A 20,936-nucleotide genomic window follows, 5' to 3' on the forward strand; every position below is an offset into this window, starting at 1 on the left:
TTTCATCCTAGAAAATGGATAAGGCTGTAAAATAGGTGGCTGGCTGATTATCAGCAACGTCTCACTAAAATAAGACTAACTTGAGGCACAGAATAGCTGCAGTGGGATTAGGAGAGGATACTTCCAGTTTATTTGTTAATTGGTGATTATTCAAGAACTAGATTCATATATACTACGTATCCTCCTCCTAACTCCATATCCTCTAGCTTCATAAGCATTAAGTCTTTATTTCAGAGAAGTTTTGCTCATCATCATATTTTTCCCACCAGTTTGGCTAACTGTGCCAAATTTGCTCATTTTATGAGCAAATCCCTAAGGTCCTTTATATTAACTTGGTTTCTAGAAGCAAAAGGCTAACTCAGAATCACAGGCATCTCAAACACATCATGGGAACAATACTGTGCATGCAAATATGGCCTGTGTAGGCCAGGCGTGGTGGCTCACACCTGTAATCCCAGCACTCTGGGAGGCCAAGGTGGGCGTATCACAAGTTCAGGAGTTCGAGAGCAGCCTGACCAACATGGTGAAACGCTGTCTCTACTAAAAATACAAAAATTAGCCGGGCATGGTGGCACACGCCTATAATCCCAGCTACTCGGCAGACTGAGGTTGCAGTGAGCAGACACTGTGCCACTGCACTCCAGCCTGGGCAACAGAGCGAGACTCCCATCTCAAAAAAAAAAAAAAAAATGGCCTGTGTAACTCACATCCTGTGGAATTGGGGTAGGAGAATGGATTCATAAATCCATGACTTTGGGATCAGCACAATTATCAGTAGTTTGCAGACTAGTGAATGATTATTATCAAACCGTGTGTTACCATGGTATTCAAAGTCTCAGAGAAAAGGCAAAAAACATTAAGTATAAGTTTAGTTAAGATTAAATTCAGAGTACAGGGTTCACAGAACTCTCCATGGTGATGTATGGAATAAAGAAGATGCCTAATATCTGCTGAATAAACATAAGCATGAGTGAAACTTGAAGACAGAAAGATGTAAGCCCTAAGGAAGGCGCAGCCCATCCATGCACAAAATACAAAGTAGAAAACTGATTCTCAAGATTGACTGGTGAAGAAATAGACAGAAACTCTTACCTTGGACCAGTTTGGCCTCCGGAGCTGCACCTCTGGCTTATAAAGCTTTTTGGGGGTTAATCCAAATGGCAGAACTGGGGCTGCAGAAGCTCCAAATCCAAATGGGGGAGGTGGAGGCATACCCATTCCGGGTGGAGGTGGAGGAATGCCAGGGCCTCCAGGAAATGGAGGAGGTGGAGGGATTCCAGGACCACCAGGAAGAGGGGGAGGAGGAGGTGGCATTCCTGCTCCTCCTGGCAAGGGAGGAGGTGGAGGGGGGATTCCAGCATCCCCAGGCAAAGGAGGGGGTGGAGGAATGCTAGCACCCCCAGGCAAAGGAGGGGGTGGAGGAATGCTAGCACCCTCAGGCAAAGGAGGGGGTGGAGGGATGCTAGCACCCTCAGGCAAAGGAGGGGGTGGAGGGATAGCAGTACCTCCAGGTAAAGAAGGGGTTGAGGAGATGCAAACACTCCCAATCAAAGGAGGTGGAGGAGGAGGAGGAGGAGGAGGAGGAGGAGGAGGAGTGGTACTATCCCCAGGAGCAGGTGGTGGCGGAATAATAGTGCCAGAGTCACCAGGTAAAGGAAGGGCCGGGGGAGCAGCAGCACTACTAGGAACAGAAGGAGCTACAGTAATAGCCGCCGCAGAGAGGGAAGCCATTTCTTTCTTGGCATCTTCCAGTTCCTTTGTCAGCTTGGCAACCTACAGAAATAACATCAATGTGAGTACTTCTCACCCCACTTCAGGGACTACTGGGCCTGGAAGGAACCTAACAAATGACTTAATCCAAACTTCTCATGTTACAAATGGAGGAACTGAGGAGTCAGAGAAATGATATGATCACCTAAAGTCACACTGCTTAGCAGCAGAGCCAAAACTAGAATTCAGGTCTTCATGTTCTTAGTTCAACATGCTTTGTATGCTTTGTATTAAGACGACGATTTCAACTTTTATGTTAAACTCTCCCTTGATTAGAAAATGCAAAGTCAAGTAAATCAAACGTTCTAGTTATATAACTAATATATGTGCTCTACAGATGATTATATAACCACACAAGTAATCAAGTTATCAGATACTTGATTTAAAAATCATTTAAGTATTTACTACTGCAGAGAGAGTATATAAGGATAAATCTGTGCAGAGATGACTAAAGTAACAGGAAATTAGCCAATTTTTAACAGTTTAGTTTTTATTCCTAATTTATTTATTTATTTTTTTTTTTATTTTTTTTTTTGAGACGGAGTCTCGCTCTGTCGCCCAGGCTGGAGTGCAGTGGCCGGATCTCAGCTCACTGCAAGCTCCGCCTCCCGGGTTTGCGCCATTCTCCTGCCTCAGCCTCCCGAGTAGCTGGGACTACAGGCGCCTGCCACCACGCCCGGCTAGTTTTTTGTATTTTTTAATAGAGACGGGGTTTCACCAGGTTAGCCAGGATGGTCTCGATCTCCTGACCTCGTGATCCGCCCGTCTCGGCCTCCCAAAGTGCTGGGATTACAGGCTTGAGCCACCGCGCCCGGCCTATTCCTAATTTATTAGAAGACTTATTACCTTTATTTCTGGGTGGTAATGCAACTTACTTTACTCTTAATGTTTTTCTGTATTTTCCAGATTTTCTGTCTTATGTATTACTTACCCTCAACACAAACCAAAAACCAGTATATTATTTTTAAAATATGCACCATGTAACTAGACTACCTATTAGTAGCTGAACCCTCCCTAGGAGTAAGATGACTGACTCCTGTTCCAAGTCATATGCATCCAGAGATTACAGGTCACTCTGCCTTCCCTGCTCAGGCATTACCTCTCCTGTGAGCTGGGACACCTCTGCTTCCAGGTCCTGTTTCTCTGTGGCAATTTGTTGCTTTTCAGAATGCAGTGCATCCTTTTCTCCCTGAAGATCTTGAAGCTTCTGCTCAAAGTCACTTTCCAGCTTTTTCATTTCCACCTGTAGCTCATGTCGGGCTGTTAACTCTGAGTCCAGCTAGAGAAAAAATGAATCAGGCTCCCAGCAAGCTCTCCATCTCAGTAAGCAGCACAGTATTATTACCCATAATTCCCCCCACCTCCTCTTTTGCCTGGGGGTGCTGGAATCCCCTCCCCCTACCATCTCCAGTTCTGGGCCAATACTTGATCTACAGAGCTCACAAATCCAGGCCATGCTTGGGGAAAAAAGCACCATGATTCTGATCTTAAAATCAAGGTCTGGCTGTGCACGGTAGCTCACACCTGTAATCCCAGCACTTTGGGAGGCCGAGGCAGGTGGATCACCTGAGGTCAGGAGTTCGAGACCAGCCTGCCCAACATGGTGAAACCTCACCTCTACCAAAAATACAAAAATTAGCCCGGCATGATGGTGGGCGCCTGTAATCCCAGTTACTTGGGAGGCTGAGGCAGAAGAATAGCTTGAACCCGGGAGATAGAGGTTGCGGTGAGCCGAGATCACGCCACTGCACTCCAGCCTGGATGACAGAGTGAGACTCTGTCTCAAAAAAATAGAAATAAAAATGAAAATAAAACAATCAAGGTTAAAGGAGAGGGGAATCGGTCCATTTCCATAGATTCCCTATTTTTATAGTTAAAAACAAATAATAAGATTTTAAAGGTATTTAAATAGGACAGTCATGATAGTACAATCCCAATATTCTCTAGGATCAAAACCCTATTAACCACAATAAGAGTTCTTAACAACTGAAGAGAAAAAGATAACTCTGACATCCTCTAGTTCTACTGTTCTAAGGACCCTAGTTCCTATTGTTCTAAGCGTAAGAGGCCTAAAATGCCAAGCAAACCTGAGAGTCCCATTACTATTATATGAGTATCATCTGTCTTTCTTTTCCTGCCCAGTAGCCCAAGAACTGCGAGCCCACCACTAGAGCTCCTCATGAAGACATCCATATCATTTTCTCCAATGACTAACCTACACTGGAAAGGTTTCCCCTGGGCACTACACTATTGGGTGCTAAACGCTTCCAAAATACCACAGAAAAAAAACTGTCTCACAGATCAGGAAAACAATAATGCTCAAAGAAAGATATATTCAAACACATGATTTTGGTCTCTCATATGCACCTGCTTTTCCAGCTCTGCAGCTTTGGCTTCAGATTTCTCCACCTTTGTCTTATCAATCATTTGATCTGAAAAGAAGAAGAGTCAGTAAGTAAAGCTCCTAATTCTCTTGGTCTATTTATTTCATACCTAAGCCCTTCCAAAGAACAGTCTTTTTGATCATTTTTATTATCTTTCTTAATGTTCTGCACTAGACAAAGACATGAAACTTTCGGTTAAGTTCAACATGTAATCTGAGTGTGTGGTAAGGCCACCATGCTGGGTGGCATGGAGAATGCCTATGAGTGATACTTTTGACTCTCTGAGACCACCAGGAGTTCCTGCAAAAGGTGCTGGTGTGTGTTTTATGTAAAAATAAACTAAAGACCTATAGATTCCTAGCAAAAATGCTGGTTATTAAACCTAAGAAACGACAAAAATGGAAGTATCTGGGGACTGGAAAGGTATCTTCTCTGACATTTTCACTGAAACAAGATGCAAAATGAAAGGAAGAAGCAATACTTGGGAGAGACAGATAGAAGAGTATGCTTACCAATTAATCCCTCAATCTCAATCTGGAGGTGACGGCACTTGAAGTCAGGATCAGCCCCATTCTTGTGCAGAACTATCTGGGAAATACATTCTTCAATCAACTTATAGTACTGAGGTCTACAAGAGAATAAAACAGGGTCACCAAAGGAAAATCAAAATATAATTTTCAGAAGTATTCAGGACCAAGAAAACTGCTTTGACAACTAAGAGACCTGGAAAAATTTTTGTAAAGTTAATACAAGTATCACTGCCATGCTAAGAAAACTCCTTTTTCCACATCAGCTACCCTACCCCATCTACTTCAGATAATCAAAACTTCTTGCCATCTGCTCCTAGTGCCAACACTTTCCCATCTAAAAATTTGGGTTTGATCCTTCCTGTGATGGATAGTGCTATTGCTAAATCTATACTTCTAGGAAACTAGAAAGAATTTTAAATTGCCACTTCTCTTTGCTATCATCTTCATCCTATTTACCTACTCCCCTCCAAAAACAGAAGGGCATTTCACCTTATACACTGTGACCTCTTCCATAGGGATGTCTTTGAGTTGGATTAAAGAAATAAGACAACTTCCTTTATTTCTGTGACTAATGAACCCTAATCTTGGGTCTTTTTTACTTTCTCCCTTTATAGAACAATCTTTGAATTTAAGGAACTCACTCTCTCCACTTAGGCTCGAATTCAAAACTTCCCATAAGCACACCATCTTACCTGGCCTCATAGTCATTTCGGACCAAGAGTAAGTGTTGCAGGATGGAAAGGAAGTGTGGCTCTGCCTTTGAATCCTTCACTGTGTTTAAGAGAATCTGAAAGACTTCATTAAAGTCAGTGGAAAAGGGGAATAGGCTAAGGAAAGCAAATATGTAGAAATTATGTTTGACAGGTGGCTTATTTAACTCTTGAAAAAGCTAGGGAAAAGTAGCAAGACACTACTTCCATTCTACTGGCTGTTCTTCCTGTAAACATCACCAGAAACTTTAAGCTCTCTAAAACGTTCTTTAGTCAAGGGACCAGTGAGTTGGGTGGTACTATACACACAGAGGTTTCCTAGTAAGTAACTGGCTTGAAGATCAGGCAGTAGACAGAAACTAAGAGGTAACTGCCTCAAAGTCACTTATTGAAAATATTAACAGGTAACTAAATTACTCCCTCTGTCAGTTCAAACATCTCTAAAAGCCAGTTCTACATCTTAGTAAGCTAAGCTATCACATTCTAGGAAGCTTACAGATTTTGATGGCTTCCATGCTCAACAACCCTCAGATCACCTTTACTGACTTCCCTGGTCTATGATAAGGTAAGTAAAGCCAGCAGCAATAAAAATACATCTGCCTTATTTAATGAGAAGACACATAAGACCGATGCTCTGTCTGAGTCATCATCTCCCAAACCATTCCACACAGGGATCAGGGAACTAAATACAATGAATGTCTCATCTGTCTTGAACCTAGTCAGTAAAAGGATATTCCATCTCCATGCGAATGTCATCCAGCCGTCCCTTCAGGTCATAGGAATCCTCTTCCCCTTGTTCATCAAACACATTTAGTTGCACTCTCATATCTTCGTTTTCAATCTCTCGAAGGTCCTATCAACAAAAGTAGAAGTTAGGGAAACCCAAAAGTATCCTCTGTGGTTAGAAACCTAAGCTTTTCAACCTGGTTTTTAATTGAAAACCAGAATTATCCCAGGGATGACTGGAGCTGTAGAGCAGGAAGGAACCAGTCTAGCCTTTCTAATGAAGTGTAATATCTTACCTGCAACACCTGATGTAGCCCCAAGCGCATCAGTTCACTTCTGATGTGAACTCGGAAGTCAAGTTCCTCAGCTGGTGTGATGAGAGCATTGATCAGCTGTAGGCATCCAACCTAAAATAAGAAAATTCAGCAGCTACGTCAATGCTAACTCCTGGAGATCAAGAATCCATTTTCTTTACATGCATTCTTAGGTCCCCAAATACAACTTGAAAGACACAGTCCAAAAACTCTAAAAATGACTTTTCTACTATAGCAATGAGACCTGGTTTGAGTACAGAACTGGAGAGCCTAAAACTCTAAATGGATTCCAAGGATTTGACAGTATGTTATTGTAGGTCTCGGTTTTCCTAGATTGTAAATATATATCATGCCTTTTTCCATCTCATAATGAGGAAAACAGTTCACTCTTTACCTTCTTAGAAAGAAGGTTCATCATTTTCCCTTCGTAACAGATTCTGAAATGTAAAATATATAGTTGGGAGTCACTCCATGTATTTTATTAAAAGGTCAAATGGATTTGTCTGTCCATCTTGAATTCTATTATCGGGCCCAGTTTCAGGGGCTATACATGCCTTCAATGCAATAGTGGTCCCACTTTTTAATCCATCCAGTAATGGCTGGAAACGTTCCACTTCATCCATCTCAGCTCTTTCTGTCATAGCCTCCAAAACCCTTTCATTCCTGCCCAAGAGAAAGGAAATGGAGAGAACTTTCCAGGTACTCTAACACAAATTAGTAGATTACACAGGGGCACAGACCACTTAGGAAACAGGACATTATTAGTGTTCCAGATTTCTCACATTATTATTGTCACCACTCAGTTTCCAGAAACTGCTGAAAGCTAAGGACCATCTCTTCAGGGAAATGCATTCCCTACAATCCATCCCTAGGCTCCTATCCATAAATACCAAATCAAGTGCCCTGTTCCACGAAGTATAAATTGATACAACTTTTGGAGGGACATTTAACAGTACTAATCAATTTCTCATGCATGTAACATATAGTCTACTTCTAGAAATGTATCCAATGTACGTGCATAAATGTGAAAGAAGATATGCACAAGGATGTTCACTGCAGTATCATTTATAAAAACGATCACCTAGAACAGATACAGAAATCTGCTTTAAAAAACATCTGTAAGTTGGCTAGGCACGGTGGCTCACGCCTGTAATTCCAGCACTTTGGGAGGCCGAGGCAGGCAGATCACAAGGTCAGGAGTTCGAGATCAGCCTGGCCAATGTGGAGAAACCCCATCTCTACTAAAAATACAAAAATTAGCCAGGCCTGGTGGCGGACTCCTGTAGTCCCAGCTACTTGGGAGGCTGAGGCAGGAGAATCACTTGAACCCGGGAGGAAGAGCTTGCAATGAGCCGAGATCGCGCCACTGCACTCCAGCCTGGGGAACAGAGCGAGGCTCCGTCTCAAAAGAAAGGAAAAAAAAAAAATTTGTAAGTCCAGCAACAGGGAAATTGTTAAATAAATTATAGGCCATACATACATGTATATGGAATACTAAATAGCCACTAAAGATAATAAGGTAGATCTGTAAGTATGGACATAGAAGAAATGTCCAACATCTATTATTAAAAAGAAAGAGGTTGAAAAGAATGATTAAGCTTTCGTTAAACCAAATCCCTCTTCAATAATAAAAATCTATCCTATATATGCAGTTGGTTTTATAGGCATAAGTGTCATTCCTCAGCTCTTAAGATACTATCTTTTGTGGTAGCAGATGTCTAGAATCAAGGGAATGCAATATGTTTGTCTATGCTTAGAAAACTTTCTATGAGACTATTCCATGCCATTAACAGTCATTGTCTCTGCAGAACAGGATTTGGCAAAGGGATGAGGCGGTTAAATTTTACTTTATATACTTCTATATTGTTTGAATTTTAAAAATAACATTGTGTCACTTCTGAATTAAAAAAAAAAAAAGAATAGTAAAAAGAAACCCTCATCCTAGACAATACAGACATTAATGGTGATATCGGAGACATTTTGCTATACCTCTGATAACCAGTGGAACATTCAGGATAGCACCCATCACTTAGGAATTGTTCTTAAATGTTAAGATTCTTAGTGTTCACTTCTGGGAAGAAACACAATCTTACCTAGTATTTATGACCGACGGGATACCCAACCAATTCAATTGTCCTCTAAACTAAGAGAAAATGATAAAATTGAAAATGGAGAAGAAAAATGATTCTAGTCACATACATGTCCTCTGGCTGCGGTAGAATACAAAGAGCAGAAAGCAGCTTAGCTGCATCAATCATCATGTTGGGAACAGCAGGATCCATGGCTCTGACCAGCAGTAGGATTCCTTCTTCTGTCTCCAGCATGGTCTTGATTCCAAACTGGTAGGGCCAAGAACAAAGAAAGGAGTCTGAAAGATGATAGCATCTAACTGGGGACAAGTTTAGGGGTTGGGTTGTTATGGGTTGAATGGTGTCCTCTTAAATTCCAGTGTTGAAGTCCCAACCCCCAGTAACAAAATGTAACCTCATCTGGAAATATACTCATTGCAAATATAATTAGTCAAGCTACAATGAAGTCATACTGGGGTAGAATGGGTCCTTAATCCAATATGGCCAGTGTCCTTATAAAAAGAAGAAATTTGGATACAGATACATACAGAGGGAGAACACCATGTGATCACATAGGCAGAAATCAGGATGATGCATCTACAAGATAAGGAGTGCCAAGGATTGCCAGCAAGCTACCAGAAACTAGGAGGGGTATGGAACATATTATCACACACAGCTTCAGAAAGAACCAACCCTGCTGATACCTTGGATTTTGAAATTCTAGCCTTTCTAGAATTGTGAGATAATAAATTTCTGTTAAGACACCTAATTTTGTGGTACACTAGAAAACTAATACAGGGGTAGAATACTTTTCCCAATATACTTAGAGATGAACATACCAAACTAATTTTCTAGGAGGTACGACAGAATTAGATGTCTTCCAAGAATAAAAGTCTTTGGTTTATATGTTTCTTGTTAATTCTCTTCCTCCTAATCCAATGGAATAAGTTAATTACAACAAAATTAAACAACGAGAGAGATTTGTCCTCAGAGGCACATGATTGTGGGCTCCCTGGGTTGAATTACTAAACAGACAAAAAGAAGATAAAAATGGAGCACCAGTCTAGAAGAAAAAAGAAACAGGAAATAAAGCAAATATTGCAAAAACAGTAACTACGGGTCAGGAAATTCAAGAATTAGCAAAAGAAAGTAAAGAAAGAGAGGCCGGGCACCGTGGCTCACGCCTGTAATCCCAACTAATCCCAGCACTTTGGGAGGCCAAGGCAGATGGATCACAAGGTCAGGAGATCGAGACCATCCTGGCTAACACGGTGAAACCCCGTCTCTACTAAAAATAAAAAATAAAAAAATAGCCGGGCATGGTGGCAGGTGCCTGCAGTCCCAGTTACTTGGGAGGCTGACGCAGGAGAACGGCATGAACCCGGGAGCTGGAGCCTGCAGTGAGCTGAGATTGAGCCACAGCACTCCAGCCTGGGTGACAGAGCAAGACTCCATCTCAAAAAACAAACAAACAAAAAAAAAGAAAGTAAAGAAAGAGAAACGACATTGAGCCTGTCCTCTGAAACAGAAGTTAGAACTGAGAAAAACATATCCATAGAAGCATGTATACGTGGCAATGAAAAACAGTTATGATACTAAAAGAGAAAGCCAGAAGTCCTGAACCTCATATTCCTAGTTTCTCTTTTGGGTTTGCCAACAGAAGAGAAAGAACAGGCGTCCAGATGGGGTTTGGAATGAGAATGGGAAAAATCTCACCTTGTTGTTCATAAAAGCTTTCAAGCAGCGAATAATCTCATGCTTGTTCCGGCTATCGTAACTCCTGTACATAGAAGACATAATTAGTGAGGTCCCTTTATTCTCTACCCCTTTCCCATTTTAAATCTTGCAAACAAGATTCTTAGGAATAATAGCCCCATCTAGTAGATGAGTAAAATTTTAGGAAATAGCACTTTGCCCAGAAACACTGAAGAAAATAGATAACTGAAAAGGGATCTTCACCGTCAAAAAATCCGGCTGATCCTCTTGTAATTCAAAAATTAAGTATTAAATTAAAATCTTCCTTTTAACTCTCCCTAGGCTCCTGAGTGCTAAATTCTATCAGGATAACATCCCATCTATTGCTGCTTGCCTCACTACTAGAGGTTTCAAGTCTGAGAAGACATATGCAGGTCTTGGCCATGTATTATTTTGTTTCAGAAAGATTCCAGAAGTACTCTGCTTCAGGCTGGCTTCAAGGTACCCTAAGAGAGTCCAAGGTATACCTAAAATTATTCCAATCTTGAAGAATGCCACAATACTAGTTCCAAGTATACTATAAGACTTCCAAATAGATATTACCCAGACCAGATTACAGGGCAGCACTAAATCAGATTTTATTTCCAGATTGAAAAAGAACCAGTGCTGGGAGACTAATAGTATTATATGGTATATATTAGAGTTATCCAACATGAAATTTAAGTTCCTCCTCCCTTTCCTATATCTATAATCATCATTCATCCTCTAGTCACCACTATGATAAACCCCTTCTCAGTTAAGAGTACATTCCCCTAGCCCACGACTTTACATTTAACTCTACTTTCTACTTCAGAGCAAACAGCAAAGTCCCCTGTGACTCTCCAACTTGAAGTTGCAAAGACTTGGAAATCCTCACCCAGCAGTCTCTTCTTTCTCATCATGAAGTCGTTTAAGAATGTCCAATAAGGAGGCCAAGCCTTCAGCACCAAATGTTTGCACCCAACTGTAGGGAACAGAGAAAGGCAAAGCAATATCAAATTAATAAACACTTATTTGCCAAACAAAGTTTATCCTGACAACTTTCTACTCCCAATTCAGACTATTCTCATACTTCCCCGGCTCCTTTGATCGTCAATCACCACCAGTGAAATCCAACATTCGGCTCCTACTCCTGTAACCTCCTCAGAATCCTCACCTGACAGGGTTGTTGTTAAGAGACACACGAAGGGACTCCAGGCAGCTGAGCAGAGGCATATCCCGCAAGCCTGACCTCAACTCCTGAATATACATCATGGCAGACTTAGAGCTCTCCTTCTGGCTCATGCCCTGGACAGGGGGCAGAGACAGAGATTAGTAATGGTGGACCCAGTCATAAATTAGGGACTAGCATTAGTCAATAGAGTTTATATTTTATTTTTATTTTTTATTTTTAGTAGAGACAAGGTCTTACTACGTTGCCCAGGCTGATTTCGAACTCCTGGGCTCCAGCGATCCTTCTGCCTCAGCCTCCCAAAGTGCTGAGATTATAGCAGTGAGACACCACGTCAGGCCACGTTTATCAGGGCAGATACCCATCTCGCATACCACCAAAATATGTGAGACTTAGAACTGCCTATCCCATTCCCTATATTTACATACTTCATGAAAATTTAACCAGGCAAAAAGTATGTAAGCATGGTAACTAAGTAAGAGAGTAAAAAGTGAATAGGCTTATATAATATAATGAAACCGAATTGATGCAGACATAAAATGTTACATAAAATTGGCAGAAAAAAAAAAAAACAGGTCCAAGACAAGGGCACAGTCTCCCATGTCATGGGTACCTGCCCCAGGACTCACAGCCTTGGAAGTGTACAAGTACTGGGACACCATCTCCCTCTTGATGATGATGTCCTTCTCCCTCAAAGGTTGCTGTTTCTCCTCATTCAGGTTCATATCCAGCTAGGAGAGGGAGAAAAAAGAGAAAAAACAAAATTGCCTCAAATTCCTTACAAATTTTTAGTGTTTAATATTAGTATGCTTAGTGAAGAGTTGAGCATGTAAAATGCTTATTGAGTAAATAAATCTTTTTGATCCCTAGAAATTTAAGCTATTACAGCTGATGAAAATTCCTCAAAGATAAGTTAACATTTTAGTATAAATCTCTATAGACATATACACACTCTTTCTCTAAGAAAAATGGACTCAATAAAAATGAAAGATTTATTTTGTATTATTGAAAGAAAACCACACATAATGCTTTCTGCATCAAGGATGGACCTTAAAAATCTCTTCAGACTGAAGCACTGGATGAATGGCATAATCTAAACACAAGCAAAATCAACAGCAGCAAACTCTGCACCAACTCTAGGGCGTACAAACCCATTACCCCCAGTTAACTCAGTCCCTGTACAAACTCCTTTCCCACAAAGAAAGAATTGGAAACTCTATGATAAAGCAGAGATACCTTGACAGACATAATCTGATGTATGTTTGGGGAAAGGCTCTGTTTGATCCTTCTACATATATAACCACCATGTGTCCAAGTCTAGTACCTCGGTGGGCACAAATTTAGCCCTAATAATTCCAGAATGTTAATTGAATTGAGAAAAATATGGATGGGGGGATGTATTCTATTTCTTCTGCAAGTAGCAAAATTAATCTGAAGTTTTTGTGACTTAATTCCTGGTGCTTTTTTTTTTTTGAGACGAAGTCTCACTCTGTCACCCAGGCTTGAGTGCAATGACACAATCTTGGCTCGCTGTAACCTCCAGTTCCCAGATTCAAGTGATTCTTCTGTCTCAGCCTCCTGAGTAGCTGGGATTACAGGTGCCCGCCACCACACTCAGCTAATTTTTGTATTTTTAGTAGAGACAGGGTTTCACCATATTGGCCAGGCTGGTCTTGAACTGCTGACCTCATGATCCACCCACCTCGGTCTCCCAAAGTGCTGGGATTACAGGTGTGAGCCACCACTGCCAGCCAGGTGCATTTTTCCTCTTGCAGATAAACTGAACATAGAAGTTACAAAATGGTGGCCCTCAAGTTAAGTCAAATCCAAAGATAAAATGTTTCACTTGGCTAGCTCAACATTTTAAATCTGGGGGACCTTACATAAAAATACAGATCTCTAGTAAAACAGCTCCAATGGATGCAACCATCAAATTTCATGTTGTGGGAAACTCTACAGGTCAAACAAATGGTTTCTTCAAAATTTTTTTTTTTTTTAGTATCAATAATAAGGATAAAAGAAAAAGAGGTGCAGTGGCTCATGCCTGTAATCCCAGCACTTTGGGAGCCCGAGGCAGGCAAATCACAAGGTCAGGAGTTCGAGACTAGCCTGGCCAACATGATGAAACCCCGTCTCTATTTAAACTACAAAAATTAGCCGGGCGTGGTGGTGTGCACCTGTAATCCCAGCTACTTGGGAGGCTGAGGCAGGAGCATTGCTTGAACTCTGGAGGCGGAGGTTGTAAGTCTTGCTCTGCTTGCGACAGAGCAATACTCTGTCTCAAAAAAAAAAAAAAGGAAGGGAAACCTATAGTTCAAATGAAAATTGAGAATATCAGTACAGTGGACTATATTTGGAATTGTGATTTGAACAAACTAGTGTTTGAAAAATGACCTAATTGGGGAAATTCAAATAGTGACTAGGATATTTGATGTTATTCAAGATTTATTATTTTTTTTAAATTACAGATTTCTGACTTCTTTTGAAAAATAGAAATATCTGGCACTCCTAGGCAAGTATTCCCAACTGGAATGCAACCACCTACTAGAACTGAGTTGTGGCTGGTTTTTCTAATAAAAATGCCAAAAGCCTCTCTTCAATTTGCCACATTCCCCACTTATTTTGTCATCTTCTGTCTAGCCTGCTTACCTTATTTATACTACCTGCCTGGCCCAAGAGACATTTAAACTTGCAAACCAAGGCCAAGAGATTATCCTGATAGACCATACTCTTTACACTCTTAATGTACTTGGAATATTAAGAGACAAACTGAAAGATTCATTGAAAAATAACAACGGTAGTACCAATTGAGTGCTTACTATGTACCAGGACCTGTGCTAAGGATTTTAAACCTAAGCTTTTAATTAAGCTAGGCCTGCCACTGGTCTCTATTTGAATCTGAGATCACATATCCATGCAATATACAGGTCTTACGAAATCCTGTACTCATCAAAACTTTCCAAGACTTACCACTAACGGACACTCATTGAGTACCCTCCTTATTCAGTGTTCCTCACTGAGGAAAACAAAGTAAGTCACATGCACATATACTTCGTTACTTAGCTGACTTCAGACACAATCTTTAAAGGTCTTCTAGCAATTCTATGTATTTTCTTTCCAGATTCACCACTAAATACAGGACCTTGAGCAAATGATATTCCATTCTCAGTTTCTCCTTTATACAGAGTTTGTTGTGAATACTTCAACACTTTATCTGCTCTGGCTTAACCCAAAGGTGGTCTCCATATTACCATCTTTGGCACACAGGGTGAGATGGTCCACTATGTCTTTGTGGCTAAAGTGTTGCTGGGCAGAAGGACATGAACAAGACAGTGATCGGATGTTTCCAAATACAGATTCCAATTTGATGAACTGGTATTTGTATATTTAGTTCCTAATTATGGGATTATAGGGTTAATATAAAAAGTTCCATGTTAAGCCTGGAATTCTTTGTAATAAAGTGCTAGTTAGGGAACTATGCACCAAAAAGAACCCACCATGCCCATAAATTCCCAGGAAGAAGCAACATTTTGGGAATGGAAAACTTACCAGCATTTGTTCAAAGAGAACCAGAACTTGTTCATCTGAAACATCTTGCAATGACTGTGCTGTGGGATCATCCCCATATGATGCAGAAGAATTTCTATGAGCAGAATTGGGCTTTTCCTTCTCCTTCTTAATTCTCATGCTGGTAAATCTCTCCAGCTGAGAAACAGAAAAAAGCATTAGCAGTGATCCATTTTCACTTACATAACAAACCACCCATCAAATTCTTTACCCCTTTAACCTCTTACACAGGCATGGTTCCTCTGGTTCACGAGCAGTTCAAGACTCTTCTGACATGAAAAGAAGAAATCAGTCTTCCTCCTATCTAACTTAGCATACTGACTCTGTACTCTCATCTATGTTCAAAGATAACAGAACCAAAGTATTAAGATTTCAAACCTCTTTACAATAGAACACTGTTCTTGATCTCCCCTACCATTTCTAAGTCTTGTAAAGTAGTACAGAACTGAAAGTCTCTCATGACAGAGTTCTATCAATAAAATTCCCTTTGTTTCCTTCTAGCTACCCAACAATAAATGTTGCTAGGACCCCAGAAGATGCCTCCCTTAAAGAGGTATTACTACAGAATTTAATAGATATAAGCCCCATAGGATAAACGTGTCCTTAAAGTCAGGATTCATTCCTTTCTCTTGAATTTGTACACTCCACAGCACTTGGGTAATGTAAGCAGCAAAAGTTCCATATATATTCTTCAAAATCCCCTTTACATGACATCTCGTCAGCAAAGAATGCAATGTACCTCAGGGGTATATATGCCATCTCTCTGCCAAACAAATGCTAACAAGCCATTCCTCAAATCTCAAATACCAATGCTTACATCAAAAAGAGTCCCCAATAAGCAATAGCTTATCAGCTCTCCTCGTTAGAAAATAACAGTAATTATCTGTAAGTATTACAGAGCTTCAAGTGATATGAGTGGCATTCAGACTGCAAGTCAGTTTGAAGTTTAAAAAGCATGCCTAACTTCAGAAGACAATGAAGGTCCATGGAAATGCATGCAATGGGCCAAACACAGAGCAAAGAGTTAGGAAAAAAGCCTTGAGATACTGAGTAGAAGCCATATCACCACTATAAGTTACAGAAAGTCAAAGTTATGAAAACTGGTAAATATTATAGTGTAGGCAATGAGCTAGAACATGCACATGCTAAACAAAATGTCCTTACCTCATCTGCCATGAGCCGCTTCAGAGTCTAGGAAACAGGAAAAAGGAGGGAGAAGAAAGAAATCAGTGAAGTACAAGGAAACCTCCCAAACACCAGACGGGTTGGGGAAAAAAGGGAGAGAAGTTGAAAGGATCCAAGCTACTTTCCACAAGCTAATGATTTCTATCAAAGTATTCCTTAGCACATTCCCTCAAGTAAGGGGCAGGAAGAATTTTAAGGTTACTAACATATGACTCTTAAAAAGGAAAAAAAGAAAAAAAGAACACGACGCAGAACTGAACAGAATCCGAATCTGATGACCGATACACTTATGAGATATGCTCAACTTCACAGTAAATAAGGCAATGCGAATTAAAACCACAGTGAGATATCAATTCACACTCCCAAGACTAGAAAAACCATTCATGTCCGTCTAGTCACAGACCAACAGGAATTCTTGGTGGTACTATAAAATGCTATAGCCACTTTGGAAAACAGTAAGGCATTATCCAGTAAAGTTAAATATGCACATGTACTACAACGCAACACATCAATTTCTATGTAACTATCCTGCTGAATTTTGCACATATGTAGTGGAATGTGTATACCAAGAGTGTTCATAGTAACACTATGACATGTAAAACAGAAAACAATGCAAATGGTCATCAAGAGTAGGGTTTTCTGATCCGTCATCTGGATATATTGGAACCATCACCAAAACACAAATTTTCATAAAAATCCTTAAGGGGTAGGCCATCACTCTTGAGGTTGAACCCTTGGATAAAACAAAATATAAAGGCCAAAATCCAGGATAAGGAAGGAATTCCTCCTGACCAATAAAGACTGATCTTTGCTGGCAAGCAACTGGAAGGCGGATGTGCTTTGTCTGACTACAGCATTCAAAAGGATTCCACTCTTCATCTTGAGACTTTGTGGTAGGGCTAAGAAAAAGAAGTTTTACACTACTCCCAAGAAGAGTAAGCATGAGAAGAAGGTGAATCTGGCTGTCCTGAAACACCATAAGGCCAATGAGAATGGCAAAAGTAGACACCTTCTTGGGAGTGCCCTTCAGATGGTGGTGTTACAGTGTTTATGGCCAGCCGGCCACTCTGACAGATATTATTGTGACAAAAGTTGTCTGATTTATTGCTTAAACAAACCAGAAGACAAATAATTGTGTATGAGTTAATGAAAGATGTGAACTAAAAGAGGAGAGTGGACCAATATACTGGTATATTGGTATAAGGAAAGCAATTTCACAAAGAAAGTGAATGAACTTACAGCTATTCATAAATATAATATTGAATTATTATTTCATTTACATTTAGCTTAAAAACATGTAACACTGTATTATTTGGGATGTAAAATTATTACATAAAGGAAATAATTACCATAAATGTCAAAACAGTGGTTACTTGGGGTGGGTGGGGTGGGGTTGTGACTGGGGAAGGGGACAAAGCAGCTTCTGGGGTGTTTACAATATTCTGTGTCTTGACATGGATCACATGACTGTCTAGTTTATAATTATTCTGTACGTTTTACATTCTCTTCTGCATACATGTAATACTTTACCCCTCCTGCCCCCCAACCCCCTGCAAAAAAATAAAGTCTGAATGAGCAAGTCTGGGAAAGTGGGAATTTTTTTTCATCCTGCTTAATTTTAAACAATTTTTTTTTCATTAATGTCCTTAGAAGCGTACAGTAAATCTCTTTAAAAAAAAAAAAAAAAAAAGAGACAGGGTCTCCCTGTGTTGCCCAGGCTGGTCTCGAACCCCTGGGCTCAAGTGATCTCCCCACCTCTGCCTCCTGTGTAGCTGGGATTTCAGGTGCATACCACCACACTCAGTTGGTAAATGCTTCTTGAGTAACCTTCCCCAACTAATGAAAAACTAGTTCCGTTTCTGCCACAAAGCTATTTTTCCTCTTTTACAGACCAGAAAAATCTACATTATTATGTTCACGTTCCCCATATAACACAATTCAGTTCAATCCAGTGTAAACTGTGAATGTATACTTAGTCCATTTTTCACCAACCTGGTGCTTTTGAAATAAAATAAAACAAACGCCGGGCGCGGTGGCTCAAGCCTGTAATCCCAGCACTTTGGGAGGCCGAGACGGGCGGATCACGAGGTCAGGAGATTGAGACCATCCTGGCTAACACGGTGAAACCCCGTCTCTACTAAAAAAATACAAAAAAACTAGCCAGGTGAGGTGGTGGGCGCCTGTAAGTCCCGGCTACTCGGGAGGCTGAAGCAGGAGAATGGCATAAACCTGGGAGACAGAGCTTGCAGTGAGCTGAGATCCGGCCACTGCACTCCATCCTGGGCGACAGAGGGAGACTGTCTCAAAAAAAATAAATAAAATAAAATAAAACAAATAAGCAAACAAACTTTAACCTCCATTGTCCAGAACAGGTCAAGCTTCCACTGGCTGAGGGCTAATCACTCACCCAAACCATGAGAATCTTGCCATGAGAAAATGTCCATGGAATTTACAGTTACTTCATGTGTTCTGATGACATAATAGAAGCAAGGCAGAAGGATGATGAGGCAGAAAGCACCACCCAAGACAACCAACAACATAGTTCCTTTTGTCACCACCCCTAAGTCCCTTAGCATACAGAAGGTGAAACAAGCACAAAAGGGATGAATGCATACGATTTGGGTTACCATAGCCAAGGTTGAACTTACCTGCTCCTAGAGCAATTGCTTCCAAAATCTTGTCCCCCAAACTCAAAGAGTTCCCTCAGAACCAAGCAACAAGCAAACAACTCTAGGATGGATGTAACGCAGATAACAGAACCTGAGTCTAAAGAATGGCAGCTGAATTGTTCACAGCTGAAGCTTAAGTTAAAAAAAAAAAAAAAAGTGTTGGGGGAAACCAGCAACCCGCTCTTTCTGCCTACAGACTCTTGATTCGTCTCTCTTCCATCCATGTCTATTAGCACTACCTAAGTTCACACCATTATTGTCTCCTGTTTGATTTACTCCAACAGCCTCCTAACTGATCTCCCTGCCTTCAGTCCCATCTGCCCCATACCACATCCATTCTGCATACTATATCCAAGAGAACTCTTTCTAAAATGCCAAGCTGTCCATGTTATTTTTCCATTTAAAAGCCTTCAATCGCTCTCCACTGCCCTATGTTAAAATCCAAATTCCTGTGCATGGCATATGACTCTCCTGGCTTTTCCCCCAGTCTCATTTTCTCAGCAAACTCTCCGCCTCAAACTCCATCTTCATCTCCAAACAGATGACACTGTCTCAATGCCCCAGACTTGCCCTAGGCTGCTGCCTCCTCAGCCTAGACTGTGCTTTCAAGGCTAACTCCAACAGGCCCTACGGAATGATCCCTCCTCTAAATGGATATGTACCTTTCCTTGTGTTTCCATAGTAATAGGCACTTGCCTGTCTCACAGCACTAAAATTGGATTGCAATTGTCTTTTGATTGTGTTTCCTCTACCCCTTTCCAGACTAAGTTGCTTGATGGCAAAGCCTGAAACTTAGTCATTATATCTCCTATAAACAAATACTATAATCTAGTGTTGCCTCCCTAAAATATCAATCCCTGGAGAAACTCTCCAAGTCTATTCCATCTCTTCATTATATCAATGAAGAGACTTAAGCCCAGCCAGGTGAAGTAAATCACTGAGGTCATATGATTAGGGGATAAGTTGGATACAGAACTCAGGCATCCAGACTCCAAAAGCCGCCATATCTTTGCATTCCCCAAATTCTTGTGCCTTTTTCCTATTCAATGTCCACTAATTCTCGCCTTTAGATAGAAAAGAACGGGAGTTTTATACATATATAAAACTTCATATATACACACTTCATATACACATATATGAAGGAAGATGCCAGTTTCCCTTGCTTTCCTAGGGCATCATCAGAAACAGATTTTATCTTAAAAAAAAAAAATTATCTGCCGGGCACGGTGCCTCACACCTGTAATCCCAGAACTTTAGGAGGCCGAGGTGGGTGGATCATGAGGTCAGGAGTTTGAGACCAGCCTGACCAACATGGTGAAACCCCATCACTACTAAAAATACAAAAATTAGCCGGGTGTGGTGGTGCCTGCCTGTAATCCTAGCTACTCAGGAGGCTGAGGCAGGAGAATCGCTTGAACCTGGTAGGCAGAGGTTACAGTGAGCAGAGATCAAGCCACTGCACTCCAGCCTAGGTGACAGAGCGAGACTCCATATCCAAAAAAAAAAAAAGAAAGAAAAGAAAAAAAAAAATTACCCATGTTTTAGGGTTCAATTTGGGGAAGGACAACAAATACCATGCACGAGGGAAAAAAGCCACATTTCCTGAGCTAGTCCAACAGAGGGCAGCAACAACCAGCAAAGTGAATCACAGCACAGTCAGTACAAGCAAAACTGTTTTAGAATCCAATACAACACTCAAACAGCAAGCTCAATTATTAAAATAGAAACCTGCTGCTTCAGTATATTCAGAGTGTATTGTTTACTTTAATACTATGTGTATTCTTCTTACAGATTCTATGTTGGCAAACGGTTTTGTTCAGTAGTCATTTTTTAATTGTATCATTAGTTGTGTGTATTATCTGAAATGTAGAATAAGTTCCTAGATCAAGACAAAAAAAAAAAAAAAAAACAATGAAAAAATAGGAGTTCAGGAAGATAAATGCTACAGGAGCTTTATTTATGTATTATGTCTCAGATGTCCAAGCTTCTTAAAATTAAGTCTCTAATCATCCTACCTACATCTAAATGCATCCACTTTCATTATTCTCCTGGTTTGCTGTCAATTCTCTTCTGGTCCCAAACCAAACCCTTACTGTCCTAGCCTGGC

General features: G+C 40.6%; 1 protein-coding gene across 7 annotated transcripts in view; it reads right to left on the minus strand.

The window, feature by feature from the left end:
• The window catches only part of DIAPH1 (diaphanous related formin 1), a 106,158-nt gene that overhangs the window by 57,929 nt on the left and 27,293 nt on the right, over nt 1-20,936 (minus strand). For 3 of the 7 annotated variants that reach the window (XM_021939798.2, XM_009209255.3, XM_031666495.1), the window contains exons 2-15: nt 14,958-15,113; nt 12,038-12,139; nt 11,394-11,524; nt 11,115-11,201; nt 10,220-10,283; nt 8,634-8,773; nt 6,989-7,097; nt 6,417-6,527; nt 6,129-6,247; nt 5,377-5,493; nt 4,667-4,782; nt 4,138-4,202; nt 2,870-3,049; nt 1,093-1,773 (exon numbers count right to left, since the gene is read on the minus strand). In XM_021939798.2, the coding sequence (XP_021795490.2) occupies nt 1,093-1,773; nt 2,870-3,049; nt 4,138-4,202; nt 4,667-4,782; nt 5,377-5,493; nt 6,129-6,247; nt 6,417-6,527; nt 6,989-7,097; nt 8,634-8,773; nt 10,220-10,283; nt 11,115-11,201; nt 11,394-11,524; nt 12,038-12,139; nt 14,958-15,113 (2,178 nt within the window). Of the gene's footprint in view, nt 1-1,092; nt 1,774-2,869; nt 3,050-4,137; nt 4,203-4,666; nt 4,783-5,376; nt 5,494-6,128; nt 6,248-6,416; nt 6,528-6,988; nt 7,098-8,633; nt 8,774-9,342; nt 9,696-10,219; nt 10,284-11,114; nt 11,202-11,393; nt 11,525-12,037; nt 12,140-14,957; nt 15,114-15,202; nt 17,474-20,936 lie in introns of those variants that run through there. The other 4 variants (XM_009209256.3, XM_021939796.2, XM_017959981.3 and 1 more) reach the window with 3 other exon arrangements.

This window comes from Papio anubis, chromosome 5, assembly GCF_008728515.1.
Source record: "Papio anubis isolate 15944 chromosome 5, Panubis1.0, whole genome shotgun sequence".
Lineage (NCBI taxonomy): Eukaryota > Metazoa > Chordata > Mammalia > Primates > Cercopithecidae > Papio > Papio anubis.